General features: G+C 41.6%; 1 protein-coding gene across 1 annotated transcript; it reads right to left on the bottom strand.

Annotated features, from left to right (window-relative positions):
• Positions 1-1925: 1925 nt before the first annotated feature.
• On the bottom strand, positions 1926-18214 carry LOC121858789 (ionotropic receptor 93a-like). The gene is made up of 5 exons (XM_042355424.1): positions 17597-18214; positions 17370-17507; positions 11594-11783; positions 3169-3425; positions 1926-2997 (listed from the first exon to the last, which is right to left on the bottom strand). The coding sequence occupies exons 1-5, from the start codon at positions 17785-17787 to the stop codon at positions 2985-2987; spliced, it is 789 nt and encodes a 262-aa protein (XP_042211358.1). The 5' UTR covers positions 17788-18214; the 3' UTR covers positions 1926-2984.
• Between the last annotated feature and the right edge of the window lie 161 nt (positions 18215-18375).

Below are 18375 nucleotides of genomic sequence, written 5' to 3'. Positions count from 1 at the left end.
ACGCTTGTATAGCTCTTGCTCTCGCAGTTTCGCTAGGCAAGGACAAGAAAACAAGGCACAAACGGATATGATGGCCAAAACATGGCTGAAGAAGCGGAATCATTACACTCTTGAGAATCTTTTACCTGAATTGCTATCAATGAGCCGGTCAACTACAAGAATTTCCTGCAAATGGATGGAGAATGTTTTGACAAGTTACTGCAGATGGTCACGCCACTCATTGAAAAAAAATATACAGTAGCAGAAGAAGCCATTCTTCCAAGTCAGCGGTTATCAATAACTTTGCGGTTCCTGGCCACTGGGAACTCATATGAGGACCTGAAATTCTTAAGTGCTATATCGCCACAATCAGTAGGCCAAATTATAATAAAAACCTGTTAACTATAATACAGTGTCTCAAAGATTATATACAAGTAAGGATACAAATACAGTATTGCTTAAATGAAAAAAAAAAATTGAGGATGGATTCATTATGGAAATGAAAAGGTGTTGCACACAACATCACGTTAATAATTTCCTAAGATCAATAATTAAGTAAATTAGTACAGTATAACAATTGGCATTGATAATAATGACATCCACCAGAGGCTTGTTTTATATATATTTTCAACACCAGCACCAGATTTCATGGATTCAGACACTGTAAATCCATCCTGAAGTTTGTCCACAGGGAATTCAATTTCTTCTTGTTAGGCCTTGGGCGCGCGGGTTGGGTCGTGTTGCGTCTCTGTAACAAAGCGTTTTCGGCATTCAGGCCTTTGTTATTGGGAGGCAGAAATTGGACAGTGATTACATAAGATCACTAAGATTGTCTTAGTGATGTGAAAGTGTAAATCAATGTAAGATTTTTAGTGCTAGACGTGATTGTATTTGTGAAAACTCAATCTCCACCGAGTTGGAGGTACAGCCCAGGTCAAGAGGCCTACAACCACAAAATCATTGCCAGGAGCCAGTACTTGCCAACAGTGCGTAACAGAGATGTGACTGATCACCCAAGCGGCTAACGAGCCAATCAGTGGTTAAGAGGATAAAAAAAGGGAATTCATGGCATCATCATTATTTTATCACAATGTGTCATGCAAAGATGTAAGCTTTAAATAGTGGACACCATTACTCTGTACTGCATTGTGCAGTGGCCACACGTTAAAAAAGTAAACATTCAAGTTAGTTAATGATACTGTATGCTCGATCCATGCTCCTCACCCTTCAATTATGGTCACATGAAGATTGAAGTTGTCAACAACTTGCTCCAGCATGTCAAGTGTAATCTGGATGATATTGATAATGTTCTGTTTTAGGTCTCAAATTTGTATTTATTTGTTTTCTCCAATGGTGTGTGGGTGCTTATGGTACATGCAATCCTTAAGATAACCCCAGAGAAAGCAGTCACATGGGTTTATATCTGCTGGATGCAGCAGCCAAATGTTAGGAGTCCTGTTTGAGATGAGGGGATCACTATTGAATGCACCATGTAGGTATTCTAGTTTGGCTTTTAATATGGTGGGGGTGGTGCTCCATGCTGCTGGAACACCACCAACCCCATCTGCACTTTTCTGCATCTCTTCAGTGCTGGCAAGAATTTACCTTGGATGAGATTTTGGTACCATTCATAATTGATGGTAAGAGAATTGTCAAGCTCATCTTTGAAACAGAAGGTTCCTGTGATGCCCATTTTTGCCAAAAGCACACCACACTTTAACTTGCTATACACTCGGTGTTTCTCTGTGGAAACATGGGTGTCCTCACTGTCCCAGAACCACATGCTTGGCTTATTAGTATGTCCAATAAGTTGAATGGGATTATCCCATTATTTTCGATCCTCATTGATATTTCCCTGCCAACTCTCAGTCTGGTATCTTTGTTGTCTTTCATGTCTTTATGCCTTATTCTCATTATGGTTGTATGTGGGTGTAAAGGCCTGGCCTTCGGGATATAAATCCCTTGCCAGCCTAATGAGGATCTTATAAAAAGGAAAGTCAAGAACCATGGGTTTCCAAGGAGTAATAAACAACCATTAGAGATTGACATTTCTTTACTACGAAAATAATCACAATAATTTAACTCTGACACCGCTCACACAAATATTAAATAAACAGCACTGGAGTCAAACAATTACTTAAAACAAAACAGTCAATACAACAAAGAACAGGTACTTCCTATGGCTGCCGATAAATCTTTCTCCTAACCAGCACAGTGGAATGTTCTGGTAACGCGGTGATACACTCTCAGGGGGAAGGTCCAGGGCAGCTTCCTCACTTGGCACCAGCATTGGTGGGCGATGTCTTGCCACACAGGAGAGATGCCAGGGCACGAATGGTGGATAGGGCGTGGAGGAAGTGGCAATCACGTGGCAGCGCAGCAGTAGCTTGAGTAGGTGACCGGAGTTGACAGCCGTATAGTGAAGGACTGGGGAATCAGCCCACGAGCCCCAGGAACCTCAGATGAGTACACAGCCAGAGTTGGAATCGAACAGCGGGGCGAAGTACAGCTGTGGTGATGGCTGGATCGTGTCTGGCGTGCGACGAGGCAGCAGCGACCTTTTCACCTCCATTTACCCCTCTAGTGGGTCCGTGAGCAAGCAAACGAGCGGTGGACAACCATCCCGCTCATTACAGCCCTTACAGTGGGTTCCCAACTTTTGTGATATAATCACTGTTTTGAATTTTGTAGAGAGCATCCAAGACTTGTTCTGAGTCAATCAATGTTTTCCTTATTCCTGACAGTTTTTGACCACCCATTGTGGTCTTTATCATGATTTTTAATACAACCTATTGTTTTCCACATGTCTAATATTTATAAAATAGTAGTTTTGGTTGCTCGTTTGCAAACATGATACTGTACTGCACTCTCACTTAAAATTACATTGAATTTGTGCCAAAGAGTTCATGGCTAAATGCCATTCCACAGTGTTCATTCAGTGCCACACAGTCAGCTGACCTGGCATGATGAACTATTGTATATGGCTAGCATAACTGTGGGATGTCTTAATTATATACCCTGAAATTAAAAGATATGCATTAGAATACTACAGTATGTAAATTATTTAAAATTCCAAATACTGTAGTGTGTATTAATTTGGACCACCCTATGCATGCTCCTATTGCAGAAATACCTAAGTAAAGCAGTATTCACATTTCAGATAATAAAATACCCAGTACAACTAATTACTTTTTTCCCTGCAAAAGCCACTTGGGAAAGGCCTCCGTGATAAAGACAAGTCCTGCAAGACCAGAGCCCAAGAGGAGGAGCATGTATGCTCCCTGCAGGTGTGTGATGGTGAGAGCCTTGATGCCACTGCCTGACTCTGTCTCTTTCTGAGACTCTTCCTCCTCCTGTTGCTGCGCCCGTTGCTGCTGCTGCCTCCTGCGGCTGTTCATCTGGACTTGGTACAACAGGTCCTTGCTCCATTTCTCATACAGTCCAGCCTATTGACCAGATTAGATATGAGAACCCACACTTATCCTGAGTCATGATAAACATGCCTGATAAATTTGCATTATGTTTATTGTAGTCATATACAAAATATATGGTTATACAGTAACTAAAATGAGGAGAAATATAATTTTTTTTAATTTGTTGTGAAGATGGCCAGTTAGAATGATCAAGGAATGAGCAGAAGACAGAAATGTAGTTAGGGAATGTAAACATGGAGTAAATAGGTCTGATGATCCAGCTTCAGGTGCAAGTGAAAATTATTACTCTTAAGTTACGAAGTCAAATCTTCTGCCACTAAATCAGTTTAACAATTACACAAGTCATGTCAGTTCATCAGATACATTCTTACCGGTAAGCATTATTTGACAAACCTGAGGTGCTTCATACCTTTTGGTAGGTAGGCCTATCATGATTAACTTTACCATTTCCATTTAGATTTGCTTATAATTATATGATGTCCTTGAGCTCCAGGTCCATCTGGCTTGGATGATACAGTAGCACCTGGTTTGGGTCTCTGGCCCAGGGCACAAGTGGAGATCAATGGTGAAGTCAGTGAAAGCAAAGACCTTGGACATTTGTAGGGAAATTTAAACATTAAAGAAAATTAAATATAAAGAAGAGAGAGAGAAAAAATCCTCAAGATGTGAAAAAGAACAGGGTATGGCTGGGCAGAGGAAAAATGTAAAGTAGTTAATTGGCAAGGGAAGAAAGCAGTTGGTAAAGCGAGGTGGGAAGCTGTACAGGAATTGCACAACAACATAGAGAGAAAAACATCTGCAGAGGAGCAAATGCAAGACTGATGAAAAAGAAGAATTTAGGAGAAAGTGAGCGTACCGAATGTGGAAAATAAAGAGACAAGTCTTTGCAGAAATAGTGGCAAATGAAGGACCAGTGATGGATATGCAGAAAAAGGACAAGAGGATGGAACTAGAAAGGATGGACAGAGGGAAGGCTTGTACAACATCGGCGGTAGCAGTAGAGGTAGTGAGGGTGTTGGGTGATTGATTAAGGGTTGGAAATGTGGAGGGACGAGAAATTACAGGCAATAGTGATATCTCCATTAGCCAGAACAACTTCTCAAATCCGGAAAAAATCTTACATCCCCAGAATTTTTCTGGTGAACTGGGAAAAGTTTTCCAAGAGTCTAAACTATACAGTATATCTCACATGGACAGATACTGCCATTGTGAGAAGAAGGTGAATCAAGCAACTAAACTAGTGGGTCTTAAAAGAAGGTCATATATCTAGACGGTCCGTCCCTCGTAAAGATCTTCAAGAGTGAGGTGCTTACCCGCCTGGAGTATTGTCACCCCGAGATATGCTAGGGACTGTCTGTTGATTGAAAATGTCCAAAGGAGGGCCATCAGACTGGTGCCTGCACTTTGGCATCTCAGTTATTCAGAGAAATTAGAGCTCCTGCAACTGCCTAGCTTATATTACAGATGGGCAAGGAGTGCCCGAATGGAGGTGTATAAACATCTCAAAAGGAACTACTCAGTCGAGAGTCCATACCTAGAGCTGGCGGACACCCACCCCACAAGTGGTCACAGCTCAAGGTTGAAGAAGCCACAAAGCCAGAAAACTGTGAAGGTAAACTTTTTCGGACTGAGAATTGTGAACTCTTGGAACACCCTGCCAGAGAGTGTTGTGACGGCACCGAGTGTGAGCTCATGTAATACCAGACTTGACCAACAGTGGAGCAGGTTCAGAAACATTCAGGAGCCAGTGCTTGCCCAGTACTTGCCAACAGTGAGTAACAGAGACATGACTGATCACCCAAGCTGCTAACGAGCTGATCAGTGGCGAAGAGGGTAAAAGTAAAAGATAAAACTCAGAGTATCACACACTCCCCAGAATGTTTCTGGGTGCTGAGGAAAGTTTTCTGTGATTATAACTACACATTGGTGCTGGGAAAAGCTTTCCCGAGAGTCTAAACTACGCAATTTGCACGGACAGACACAGAGTTGTATTTATTTATGCAAATGCCACTGTTCAAATGCAATATACTGTAAAGAAACAAAATGATGTATACAGTACTATTGTGTACACTATACTGTACAGTACAGTGGTCCCTCGGTTAACGAGCACAATTCGTTCTAGAAGGTTGCTCGTTAACCGAAACCATTGTTTCAATGGGTTTTTGGGTAATTGGTTCCAGCTCACGGAAAATTGCCTAAAGTCAACAAAAAAGGTAGTAAAGTACACTTACTTTTATGTGTGCATGTACTAGATGATGATGGGAATTAGAATGGGGGTGGAGGAGAAGGGAGAAGAGAAGGCATTGGGGTGGAAGAGAACTCACCCCATGGCACCATTTCACCCATAAAATTTTAGTTCACTTGGTGTAATTAAAGATTATTTTCTTTAAATCAACACTGTACTGCATTATATATTGTCAATATGTAAAATAAATTTCAAAATGACCAATAATTTGACTGGAAACACAGAAAAAAAGCATTTATGTTAAAGAGAGTTTCAAGCAAGATGTTACCCCCACTGAAAAGACACAGAGACTGACGCCTGTATGGTGTGTTGACAGGCTGTTTGGCATGCTAAAAACTAGTTTCCCTGTACAATGTACTTAAATTATGTTAAATAATTGTTAAAATGACAAAAAAATTTAATGTACGACTTTTAAAACTATTGAATAGTACAAACTTCTTGATATTTACTAAAATACAGTAGTAAGGAATTTAAGCCCTAGAACCGATTACTGTATTGGCGGACTAATATGACAGCTAGTATGCAAGCGAAAACATGTGGAGGGGCGCTCATAAGGAATTTGTTAATCAAGGGAATGCTCGTTAACCGAAGTTAAGAATCTTATGGAAGGTAATTCGTTAACCGAAATTTCTTTAACCAAGGCGCTCGTTAACCCAGGGATCACTGTATAAACAAATAAGATACAGGTATAATACTGTACAGTATACACTATAATTATATATGAGCAAAATATACTGTACTGTACTGTACTGTACTGTACTCACCACCAAATGCTGCTGTCTTGAGTTTCTGATGCAGGCACGCACGGTACCATATGTACGATGCTTAGGCTACAGAACGCAAACACTGTTGTCCACTCTTATGCATGATACCGTAGGTATGATGCTCACACTAACAATGTTAATTTACAGTAAAATACACACTGTAATCATTGTTTATGTCTTAACACTGGTTTAACATTGTACAGGTATTTTTAGCTGATTGTGTCCTGGTGCAGTAATGTACAGTACCGCAGAACGCAAATTTTTGCAAAAACTGCAGCGAGAGAGGGATCAACCTTGTACAATGACAGAGGACTACTGTACAGTTTGAACAAAGTGTGTCATGTCATGATGCTTGGCTTAGGGGGTAATAACCTGGGAGATGCATCAGCCTATCACAGGCATCCCATGCAGTCCCATGACAGAATTAGCCAATTGCAGCACATAAACCTCCAGCCCATCTACCCACCTGGGCACGAAAGGATGCTGCAGAGCATAATGCAATCTCTTGGAACTCGCAGAACATTTCATCCCATTCTTGGAATGGAAATGTTTGGAGAGATTTTCTCTGGATTTTTCCAGAAAATGCATCTGATTTTCATCTCTGGAAACTCGTTTGCAGACCCAGTTGTTTTCTCGGATTTTTTTGGTCCTGATTTCCATTCTGGCTAACAGAGAGTTTACTATACAGTAGTACCCATATTTACGCGGTCAATTGAACCCACGGGGTACCGCGGAAAGTGAAAACCCCGCAAAGTGAACGACAGAACATACTGGATTAATTCCAATAGAGACTGGCCCGACCCCCAAACTCCACTTTTTCCGACACAATACCTATTTAAGAAAAATACAGTCGCCAGGTTAATGTCCATTCAAATAATGGACTCAAATCCCCCCCCCCCCTCTTCCCAGCTCACTAGCTCCTACCTCTCTCAGAAATGTTTGGGTGAAAACACTAGATTTTAACGTTTAGTAATAAATAATACCCCAGACTAAAGTTAGGATAATATAATTGACATTTCTGGATTCCTTGCAGGTCAGGGAATATTTTGAATGTAAACCTCATATATTTTGCACAAAAGATAAAATATTTGCTTTGTGTAAATCAAATTATTACATTAGATCTAAAATTTGTGTGTCTAATGCAAAATCCATGATGTTTATATTCAAAATGATCATCATATTGTAAGAATTCCAGCATGTAAATTATATTCTGGCCGGGTAATTTGTATGAATTTTATGAGCTAAAACAAATATCTTCAGTAAATAAACAAAGAAATATTCTTCAAGGACACTATCTGTCAATCAAAGTACCCCACCTTGCCTTCCCCCTCTCCTCACACTCACGCCAGCTGGGTGGTTGGTCCCAACCCTCCCCCCCACCCCCCACCTTCCCTCCCTGCCAGAGAAATGTTTGGCTGAAAACACTAGATTTTGACGTTTAGTAATAAATAATACCTCAGACTAAAGTTAGGATAATATAATTGACATTTCTGGATTCCTTGCAGGTCAGGGAATATTTTGAATGTAAACTTCATATATTTTGCACAAAAGACAAAATATTTGCTTTGTGTAAACCAAATTATTACATTAGACCTAAAATTTGTATGTCTAATGCAAAATCCATGATGTTTATATTCAAAATGATCATCATATTGTAAGAATTCCAGCAATGTAAATTATATTCTGGCCGGGTAATTTGTATGAATTTTATGAGCTAAATAAAAAAAAAAAATTTTACTTCACCGCGTATATGAGTAGATGCACCGCGGAAAGTGAAAGTCCGGTTCTGGCAAGGTACCGCGTAAATGAGAAATCGCGGAAAGTGAAACCGTGTAAAGCGGGGTAATACTGTACATAAGAATCTGTGGAAACTACAATGGGATTAAACTGATGGAGCATCTTATGGAGGCACTAGAATGAGCAGTGGACCGGAGGTTGATGAAGATAATGAACATCGATGAAATGCAAGTTCAGGAGAAGGTTGTAAAAGGAAATAGCAACCTGTATTGTAGATTTGTGAAGCTGAAGACAGAATATGGTACAGACGAATTTAGAAAGTCGACCTTTGACGGGCAAATCCAGGAATATCAAAAGGGGAGGGATCCAAGAACTTATGGTTGGGGGAACATGGCGAGCACAACGAGCACTTGATCTTAGGAGATATTCTGAGGTCAGTAGTAATTACTTTTTACTATACAAAAACCCCTGAGTAAAATATTGGGAATGGGAAGCAAAGAAGAGAATTTTTTTGTGTACATGTGTCTTGTATGGTGTTAACTAATGGCAAGTGCCTAAATCAAGAACTCTATGTTTGGGGGTTGGGTCAAACTTTTACTTACTTTTTTCCTCTTCACCACTAATCGGCTTGTTAGCCGCTTGAGCGATCGGTTACGTCTCTGTTACGCACTGTTGGCAAGTACTGGTCATGCACTGGTTCCTGAATGTACCTGAACCTGCTCCAGTGTTGGTCAAGTCTTGTCTTGAAAGAGCTCACACTCAGTGCCGTCACAACACTTTCTGGTAGATTGTTCCAAGAATTTATAACCCTCACTCCGAAAAAGTTTTCCCTCACAGTTTTCTGGACTTGCCGCTTGTTCAATCTTGAGCTGTGACCCCTTGTGGGGCGAGCGTCTGCCAGCTCCAAGTAAGGACACTCGACTTGAGTAGTGCCCCCTGAGGTGCTTATACACCTCAATTAGGTCACCCCTTGCCTGTCAGTAGTATAAGCTACGCAAGTTCAGGCGCTCCAATCTCTGAGGGTAGTTGAAGTACTGAAGTGCAGACACCAGTCTGGTGGCCCTCCTTTGAACATTTTCAACCAACTGACAGTCCCTAGCATATCTCAGGGACCAGATGGGGTGACAGTACTCCAGATGGGGAAGGACTTCACTCTTGAAGATCGTTATGAGGGTCGAACCGTCTAGATACCTGAACGACCTTCTCATAAGACCCAATAATTTATTTGCCTGATTTACCTTCTTCTCGCAATGGCCCGAGAACTTCAGCTCATTGTCAATATGCACACCTGGGTCCTTCTCACACTCAGTTTCCAATAGTGCAGGTTCTTCATCCCGTTGCGACATATGATACGCCTCCTTACTGTTGGTATGCCCCAGGCGCATCCTCTTACACTTCGTGACATTGAGTCTCAGGAGCCATTTCTTCTACCATTCTTGGAGCTCACAAAGATCCTTTTGCAGCTCTTCACAGTCTGCATGGTTCTTGATTTCCCAAAATTATTTGGCGTCATCGGCAAACATTTGTATGGAGGAGTGTACAACGTCGGGCATGTCATTTATGAAACAAACAAACAACAGTGGGCCCAATACATTACCCTGTGGTATCCCACTTGTGACAGGTACAGATGATGATTTCGTGCCATTAATTACCACACACTGCTTGCAGTCATGTAGAAAGTTTTCTATCCACGCGAAGACATTTCCCCGAATTCCGTACCCTTCCAGTTTGATTTTCAGCTTCTCGTGGGGCACACTGCCGAAAGCCTTGGCAAAATCTAGGTATATATTGTCGATATTACCAACCCGTTCCAGAATATGGGTCCAAATATGCAATACCTTGAGCAATTGTGTTAAGCAGGAGCACCCCGGCATAAAACCGTGTTGGCAATCCTTTACAAGGTTGTTTCGTAGTAGATGTTCCATTGCGGCATCTCTGATAATACTCTCAAGTACCAACACTGGAGCGGGTTCAGGTATATTCAGGAGCCGGTGCATGCCCAGTATTTGCCAACAGTGCGTGACAGAGACGTGACCGATCGCCCGGGCGGCTAGCGAGCCGATCTTTTGGTGAAAAAGATAAATGAAAAGGAAAAGTAATCAGAGATGTGACAGATCGCCCAAGCGGCTAACAAGCCGATGAGTGGCGAAGAGGATAAGAGTAAGAGTAAGAGTTTACATATTATGCTGGTCAGGTTCACCGGTCTATAGTTGTTTGTGGGGTAACGATCACCCTTATTGAAGATAGACTCACATAAGCCGCTTTCCAATCAGTGGGGACCTTTTGTTTATCCAGGCATTTACAAAACAGGATCTTCAGGGGCTCGGCAAGCTTGTTGCACAACTCTCTTAGCACTCTGGGATGCACCATGTCAGGGCCGGGACTCTTATGGACCTTTAGCTTTGGCAGTTTATTTCTAATACCCTCTTCTGTGAACACAATGTGGGTCAGTGTGTCGAACCGTCTGTCCTCAAACGCAGGAAGGTTAATCGCACCCTCTCTTGTGAACACCGAGGAAAAAAAGCTGTTCAATGCCTCAGCTTTATCCTGGTCAGAATCTGCATAACTACCAACTTCAAGCCTCAGGTCTGATACTCCTACTCGCGTTTTTAATTTTGACTTTGCATAGCGGTAAAACTCCTTTGGGTTTGACTTGTCCTGCTTGCAACCAGCCTTTGGAACTCCTTTTCAGCGCTTCTACACTCTGCCTTTGCCTGGTTTCTGGCTCTTGCATACATCCTCCTCAGTCGAGTGTCCTTACATGGAGCTGGCGGACGCTCGCCCCACAGGAGATCACAGCTCAAGATTGAAGAAGCCGCTGGTCCAGAAAACTGTGAGGGCAAACTTTTTCTGAGTGAGAGTTCTGAACTCTTGGAACAATCTACCAGAAAGTGTTGTGGCGGCACCGAATGTGAGCTCTTTCAAGACCAGACTTGACCAACACTGGAGCTGGTTCAGGTACAGTGTCATTCAAAATTCTTCTAACACTGCTGGAGACAGCTGGCAACTCAAGGCCGTTTGTTTACTATAGTACGTAGTAAAAATTATGAATAAATGTAAAAGTGATCTGTGATTGGTTACTTCGTTCCCCGTTGCTTAATTTGATGGTTGGGCTTTGTTGTTTCATATTATATTATTCTACATACTATAGTAAACAAACGGCCTTGAGTTGCCAGCTGTCTTCAGCAGTGTTCGAAGAATCTTAAACTAGACTGTACAATGAGGAGCCGGTGCATGCCCAGTACTTGCCAACAGTGCATAACAGAGACGTGACCGATCGCCCAAGCGGCTAACGAGCCGATCAGTGGTGAAGAGGAAAAAAGAAAAAGGAGAACTTCTACACATACATTCACTTTTTGTTGATTTAACAAATCATACTTTCTCAGTTGAGATTCAGGTGTAATATTCCATTGTCCAAGCGTTTAGTGACTGACCTCAATGACAGCCATGAGGCAGCGATTTAAGATGGGTTTGTAGGGAGCATCATGAGGAATAGGCCAGGAAGCCTGGCCAGGAAGCATACTGTCCCGACCAATGTATAATTTGGGGGTCCCATCCGCCTTGGTGAACCTCTCTGCTATCTTCAGCTGCTGGTAACGTCGGTTTTCCATGTGTGCTTGTCTGCTATAAGGTATAGTAAGGAAAAAAAAATCCTGAGGATCTTAAGAAAGGATATGCTATATGGCTTTTGGCCAAAGAGGAGAACATTTGGTTTGAGGGAATTTTATTGTCTTTAAAATATGCAGATTCTCTGCACTAATTAGTGTGCGAAATTGATTCGGTCAAAGCTAAAGAAAACGTGAAAGGGCAAACTTCAAGAAACAACTTACCATACAGTACAGTATACTGTACAGTATTTCAATGGAATAATAGTACTTTAGAGAATACAATATCATCAGGCATAAAACTATGTTGGCAGTCCTTCACAAGTATGTTTCGCAGATGCTCCATCATGGCATCTCTTATAATGTTCTTTTTACTTTTACTTTTATTTTTATCCTCTTCTACGCTAATGAGCTTGTTAACTGCTTGGGCGGTCGGTGACGCCTGTCTCTGTTATGCACTGTTGGCAATTACTGGGCATGAACTGGCTCCTGAATATATCGGAACCTGCTCCAATGTTAGGTAAGCCTGGCCTTGAATGAGCTCCCACTCGGTGCCGTCACAACACTCTGGCAGATTGTTCCAAGAGTTCACAATTCTCACTCCAAAAAAAAGTTGCCCTCACCGTTTTCTGAACTTGTGACTTCTTCAACTTTAATCTGTGAGCCCTTGTGAAGCAAGCGTCTGCCAGCTCCAGGTATGTACGTTCGACCAAGTAGTGCTCTCTCAGATGTTTATACACATCGATTAGGTCGCCCTTGCCTGTATGTAGTATAAGCTAGGCAGTTGCAGATGTTCTAACCTCTCTGGGTAGCTGAGGTTCTGCAGAGCAGGCACCCGTCTGGTGGCCCTCCTTTGTACATTTTCAATCAATTGACAGTCTCTAGCATATCTCGGGGACCAGACGGCGTGGCATACTCCAGACAGGGAAGCACCTCACTCTTGAAGAACTTGATGAGCGACAGGCTATCCAGATATCTAAACGACTTTCTTATAAGTCCTACTAGTTTCTTTGCCTGATTCACCTTCTTCTCACAATGGCCTAAGAATTTAAGTTCCTTGTTGAAATACACACCTAGGTCCTTTTCACATTCGGTCTTAATTAATGCAGGTTCTTCGTCCTCTTGAGACATGTGATACGCCTCCTCACTGTTTGTGCAACTCAGGTGCATCCTCTTGCACTTCGTGACATGGAATCTTAGCAGTTATTTCTTAGACCATTTTTGAAGCTCATAGAGTTCTTTCTGTAGTTCTTCACAGTGTGTTTGGTTCTTAATGTCTCTAAATAACTTGGCGCCGTCTGCAAACATCTGTATGGGGGAGTGTATAGCGTATGGCATATCATTATAACCAAACAGACAACAATGGGCCCAAGACACTGCCCCGTGGTATCCCGCTTCTCACAGGTACACATAACGATTTCGTACCATTAATCACCACACACTGTCTGCAGTCATGCAGAAAGTCTCCAATCCACACTTTGACATTTCCCCAAACCGTACCTTTTCAATTTAATTCTCAGCCTTTCATGGGGTACGCTGTCGAAAACCTTGGCAAAATCTAGGTATATAGTGTCAATATTGCAACTCTGTTTCAGAATTTGGGTCCAAACAGCCAGGACCTTGTGTGATTATGTTAAGCAGGAGCATCCCAGCATAAAACCATGTCGGCAGTCCTTTACAAGATTGTTTCATAGTAGCTGTTCCATCATGGCATCTCTTTTGATGCTCTCTAGTTCTCAACACACTATGCTGGTCAAGCTCACTGGTCTAAAATTATTCGTGGAGTGACAATTGCCCTTATTTTATATAGGAATTAGGACTCGCATAAGCCATTTTTCAGTCATTGGGGACATTTTGTTCATCCAGGCATTTGCAGAACAGGATCTTCAGGGGTTCAGCAAGCTCGTTTCACAACTCTCTTAGTGGGATGACAATTTATTTCTTATAACTTCTTCTGAGAACACAATGTGGGTCAGCGCTGTGTCAAACCGTCTTTCCTCAAATGCAGATAGATTGTTTGCATCCTCTTATGAACAACGAGGAAAATAATTTGTTTAGTGCCTCCGCCTTGTCCTGGTTTGAATCTGCGTAAATACCATCTTCAAGCCTCAGATCTGATATGCTTACATGCATTTTTAATTTCGATTTTGCATTACGGTAGAAAGCCTTTGGGTTTGACTTGACCTCGCTTGCAAACTGCCTCTGGAACTTTTTTTCATCCCTCTTACACTCTGACTTTGCTTGGCTCTCGGATCTGGCATGCATCCTCTTGTCATGCACATTGCATGTCCCAATCCACGTCTCGAATTTCTGAAGTGTTTCTTAACTTTGCCAACCGCCACATGGTTCATATCTAATTTTCTTCTTATATTCATGGAGCCAGTGGGTTTGGTCTTGGGTATATATTTATCGATCAAATAGTTCACTTTACTGGCCACGTTATTCAATGTAGTGTCTGCATTCTTATATCTTAGTGTGTCAGGCCAGTGAACACCCTTTCACCTCTTCCTTCATCCCATTTTAATTGGCCTTGTAATATTTGAACCTTGGACAGCGTTACATGGTAACTGGTGCCAAGTTCTTGTATGCTGACAACTTAAGTGTTTATAGCTGATATTATTGAAGAGGTAGTGGAGAAATTTACGAAATTAAAGGATGGAATGGTGTCAAGGGGCTTGAGAGTGAGTGTGGCAAAAACAAAAGTATTGATTTGTAGTGTGGATGAAGAAATCGTGGTAGAAATTCGAAAATGGCCATATTCTGTCTGTAAGATTGGTGGTAACAAAGATGTGCAGGGAGTATTGGGAAGTGGGTACGCAAAAGGTGCAGTGTTTTAAACGGGAGACTGCAGGATTTTTCTGAATATATATATACTAGCGGAATCGCCGCCCTCCGGGCGGCTCTTTCGCGATACCACGGTAGGACGCCACCCTCCGGGAGGCTCCACATTGGCTCACTGTAGTGCATTAAGGTAGACCACATTTTTGGTTTTGCCATTAGCAGCAAGTATGTACAGATATTTGCCAGTTCTCACTCTGGAGCATCCAACATAGAACTGTCCATGAGAGAAGCAAGGAAACACCAGATTTAGGCCAACCATCTTTAGGGACTGTCCCTGGCTTTTGTAGATGGTCATGGCAAAGCTCACTTTAACCGGGAACTGAAGTCGCTTGAACTCAAATGGCAGGTCAGTGGTGATGAGAGGTATCCTTGGTATAGAAACGTCCTCTCCTTTAGCTTTTCCTGTCAGTATTGTAGCTTCCAGTACATGTGGCATCATGTTCTTCACCACCAGTCTTGTGCCATTGCAGAGGATTGGTGGTTCAAGATTTCTTAAGAGCATTATAGGAGTTCCAATCTTGAGAGTGAGGTGGTGAGGAGGCATTCCAGCGGGCTCCAAAGAATTAAGGAATTCTGCAGGGTACTGGACTGCTTGGTCCTGGTCGATTACTGTATCAACAGATTTGAATGGGGTCTCACTGCCTGGAAGCTGTCTGAGTAGAGTCATGTTGATTTCAGCCACTGTTTCATTCTTTGGTGCCAGAATTGCGCATTCACGCAGCCACTTGTGATCCTTGTAGTGGTAGATAATGTTTGGGTCGACCATGTTAGTGAGCTCAGTTGAGGACTTTACAACATTTCCACATCCTTTTCAACCTCTGTGTGGTTTAACGGGTCGGATCGGGTTGGGTGTGTCGGACCGGGTTGGTTGGAGTTTTTTTGAGATCCCCACATGACACTTGCTATCCATGCCAAGTTTGGTCCAGGCGGCTCATTCGCTAGGCCACGGTAGGACGCCACCCTCCGGGAGGCTCCACATTGTCTCATTGTTCAGTCCCCAAAACTTATTCTTCCATCAATAGTTCATTAACGGTGTAGGTAAATTCCACTACAACGGCATTATCACTACATATAACACCATCCATCATCACTACATATAACACCATCCATCATCACTACATATAACACCATCCATCATCACTACATATAACACCATCCATCATCTACATATCATCCATCATCACTACATCATCCATCATACTACATCATCACTACATATAACACATCCATCATCGTGCATATAACATATACATCTTTGTATATATATATATATATATATATATATATATATATATATATATATATATATATATATATATATATATATATATATATATATTTATATATATATATATATATATATATATAAATATATATATATATATATATATATATATATATATATATATATATGTGTGTGTGTGTGTGTGTGTGTGTGTGTGTGTGTGTATGTGTTTAGTGATGATGGATGGTGTTATATGCAGTGATGATGATGGATGATGGTGTTATATGTAGTGATGATGGATGGTGTTATATGTAGTGATGATGGGTTGTGTTATATGTAGTGATGATGGATGGTTTTATATGTAGTGATGGTGGATGATGTTATATATAGAATATGAAAAGTATCCTTCTGTTGTCATTGGCAACATGGATAAGAAATGTGAATACTGCGGTGCAAAGAAGTACAAAGGAGAATCTGCTGGACTGTGCTGCTCTCATGGGAAAGTACGACTGCCAAATTTGGAAAAACCACCACAACCATTGAAGACTCTCATGCTGGGAACAACACCAGAGTCAAAACACTTCTTGGAAAATATACGGAAGTATAATTCATGCTTCCAGATGACATCCTTTGGAGCTACCAGAGTAGTTCGTGAGCACGGATACATGCCCACATTCAAAGTCCAGGGTCAAGTCTATCACAAAGCAGGATCCCTCTTATCACTGGAAGATGAGCAGGCAAAGTTCCTCCAAATCTACTTCATGGAAGATCATGAAAAGCAGACTACAATCAGGTGTGGCAACATTCAAGGTGTCAGACATGACATTGTCCTATCTATCCAAGAAATGATGCATGAGCACAACACATATGTACAGTCATTTAAAAATGCCCTGGAAAAAATGCCTTCTGACGAGTACAAAGTTAGGATCAGAGCAGACACCTTAATGCACTACAGTGAGACAATGTGGAGCCTCCCGGAGGAGTGGCGTCCTACCGTGGCCTAGCGAAAGAGCCGCCCAGAGGGCGGCGATTCCGCTAGTAATAAATAAAAAATAAAAAAATAAAAACTTAAAAATAAGGAACGTATATGAAAGATGTGTTGTCAAATAAGAGAAACAAATGAGACCCTGCAATTGTGTTTAAATGAGGCAAAAAGACAAATGAGCAACCTGGGACATTGTCACAATTTTTGTGATGCCATTGGCAGTAGGTTCTAACATTAGACAAAACATTATGCTTCCAATTTCTTCCCAGGAGGTAGCTGCCTGCTATATATATATATATATATATATATATATATATATATATATATATATATATATATATATATATATATATATAATCACTCCTGGTTTTAACCTTTTAGAGGGCAGGGGCTCCCTGCCGGTGAATAAAATCGTCTGGTTGTTACCTAGATTAAAATAGCTAAGGGGTAAGTTGTCGTCTAAACGAGTTAATTCTTCAGCAACAGATTTTTTTATAACAGTATCTATCCAGAAGACTGAACACTACTCCCTACTAACAACAACAATGGCTTACTTCTTGTGAATGGCTTCTTCTTGTCCGACGACTACTGTTGGAACGAATTCTATTCGTTCTGCCAGTCTTTGGAACAGACGTGAATCTGACTTGCTGAAGAAATTTTTGAACACTATTCCGTATGGTGGCATCGTTATTCTGTAAGATTTTTTCTAAATTATATATATATATATACACATTGTGTTTGTGTTCGAGTGTGTTGTGGGTGGGGGGAGCGTTAACACTACCTGTCAGTCGCAGCAACGAGTTGTTCAAGTGTCTCAGCTCGGGGTGGGTACTTCGGTAGCGTGAGGAATGCGGTGAGGTTGCCACGGTAGGCAGTCCCGATTACAAGAGAAAACACCAGCCAGGTTGCCACGAGTACACGGCTTGAGTTGGTCCTGGGCAGTCGTCGTGGAAGATTCTGCCCTAACAACATCCCAGTACAGTCATGCACCACCACCGCTGCCTCTATCCCGCTCTCGCCATCCCTCCACTCACTCCCACGAATAATCTGTCGTTAACATCACGTATCAGAGATTTACTTACATCGATACTTATTGTGCAGGTAACATGTAACAGTTATTGTGAGCGATCTGTCAGTGCAAGGAATACGTATAGAGTTAATAATAAAACCTGCCCTTGGCATGGTCTTCGCCTGGTTTCTTGACTGTTGTTATTGGTTAAGGGTGGCAAACATAATTATAATGAATTGAAAAGTATAATTATGAAGAAGTAAAGTGATATTAGTAGGTAACCGAAAAAAAAAATACCGTTAATGCTGTAAATGTAATATAGAAATGCGTCTTATGACAATGCGAAGGCCGGCAGGAAATATCCCATTTCCATATTTTCCGATGAGAAGGATGTCTTGCCAGCCCTTATCCTCAATACCTTGCATTTCCAGCAAAACATACATGGAAATAAAGTCATTGCCGATTTAGACTCGAAGCACCTAGAAACCATATCCAATAAATCCTCAATAACATGAACAAGACTATTGTAACATTTGTTACTAAATTTTGCA

Source organism: Homarus americanus, unplaced genomic scaffold (assembly GCF_018991925.1).
Source record: "Homarus americanus isolate GMGI-L3 unplaced genomic scaffold, GMGI_Hamer_2.0 scaffold41807, whole genome shotgun sequence".
NCBI lineage: Eukaryota > Metazoa > Arthropoda > Malacostraca > Decapoda > Nephropidae > Homarus > Homarus americanus.
This window is presented reverse-complemented; position numbering and strand designations above follow the sequence as displayed.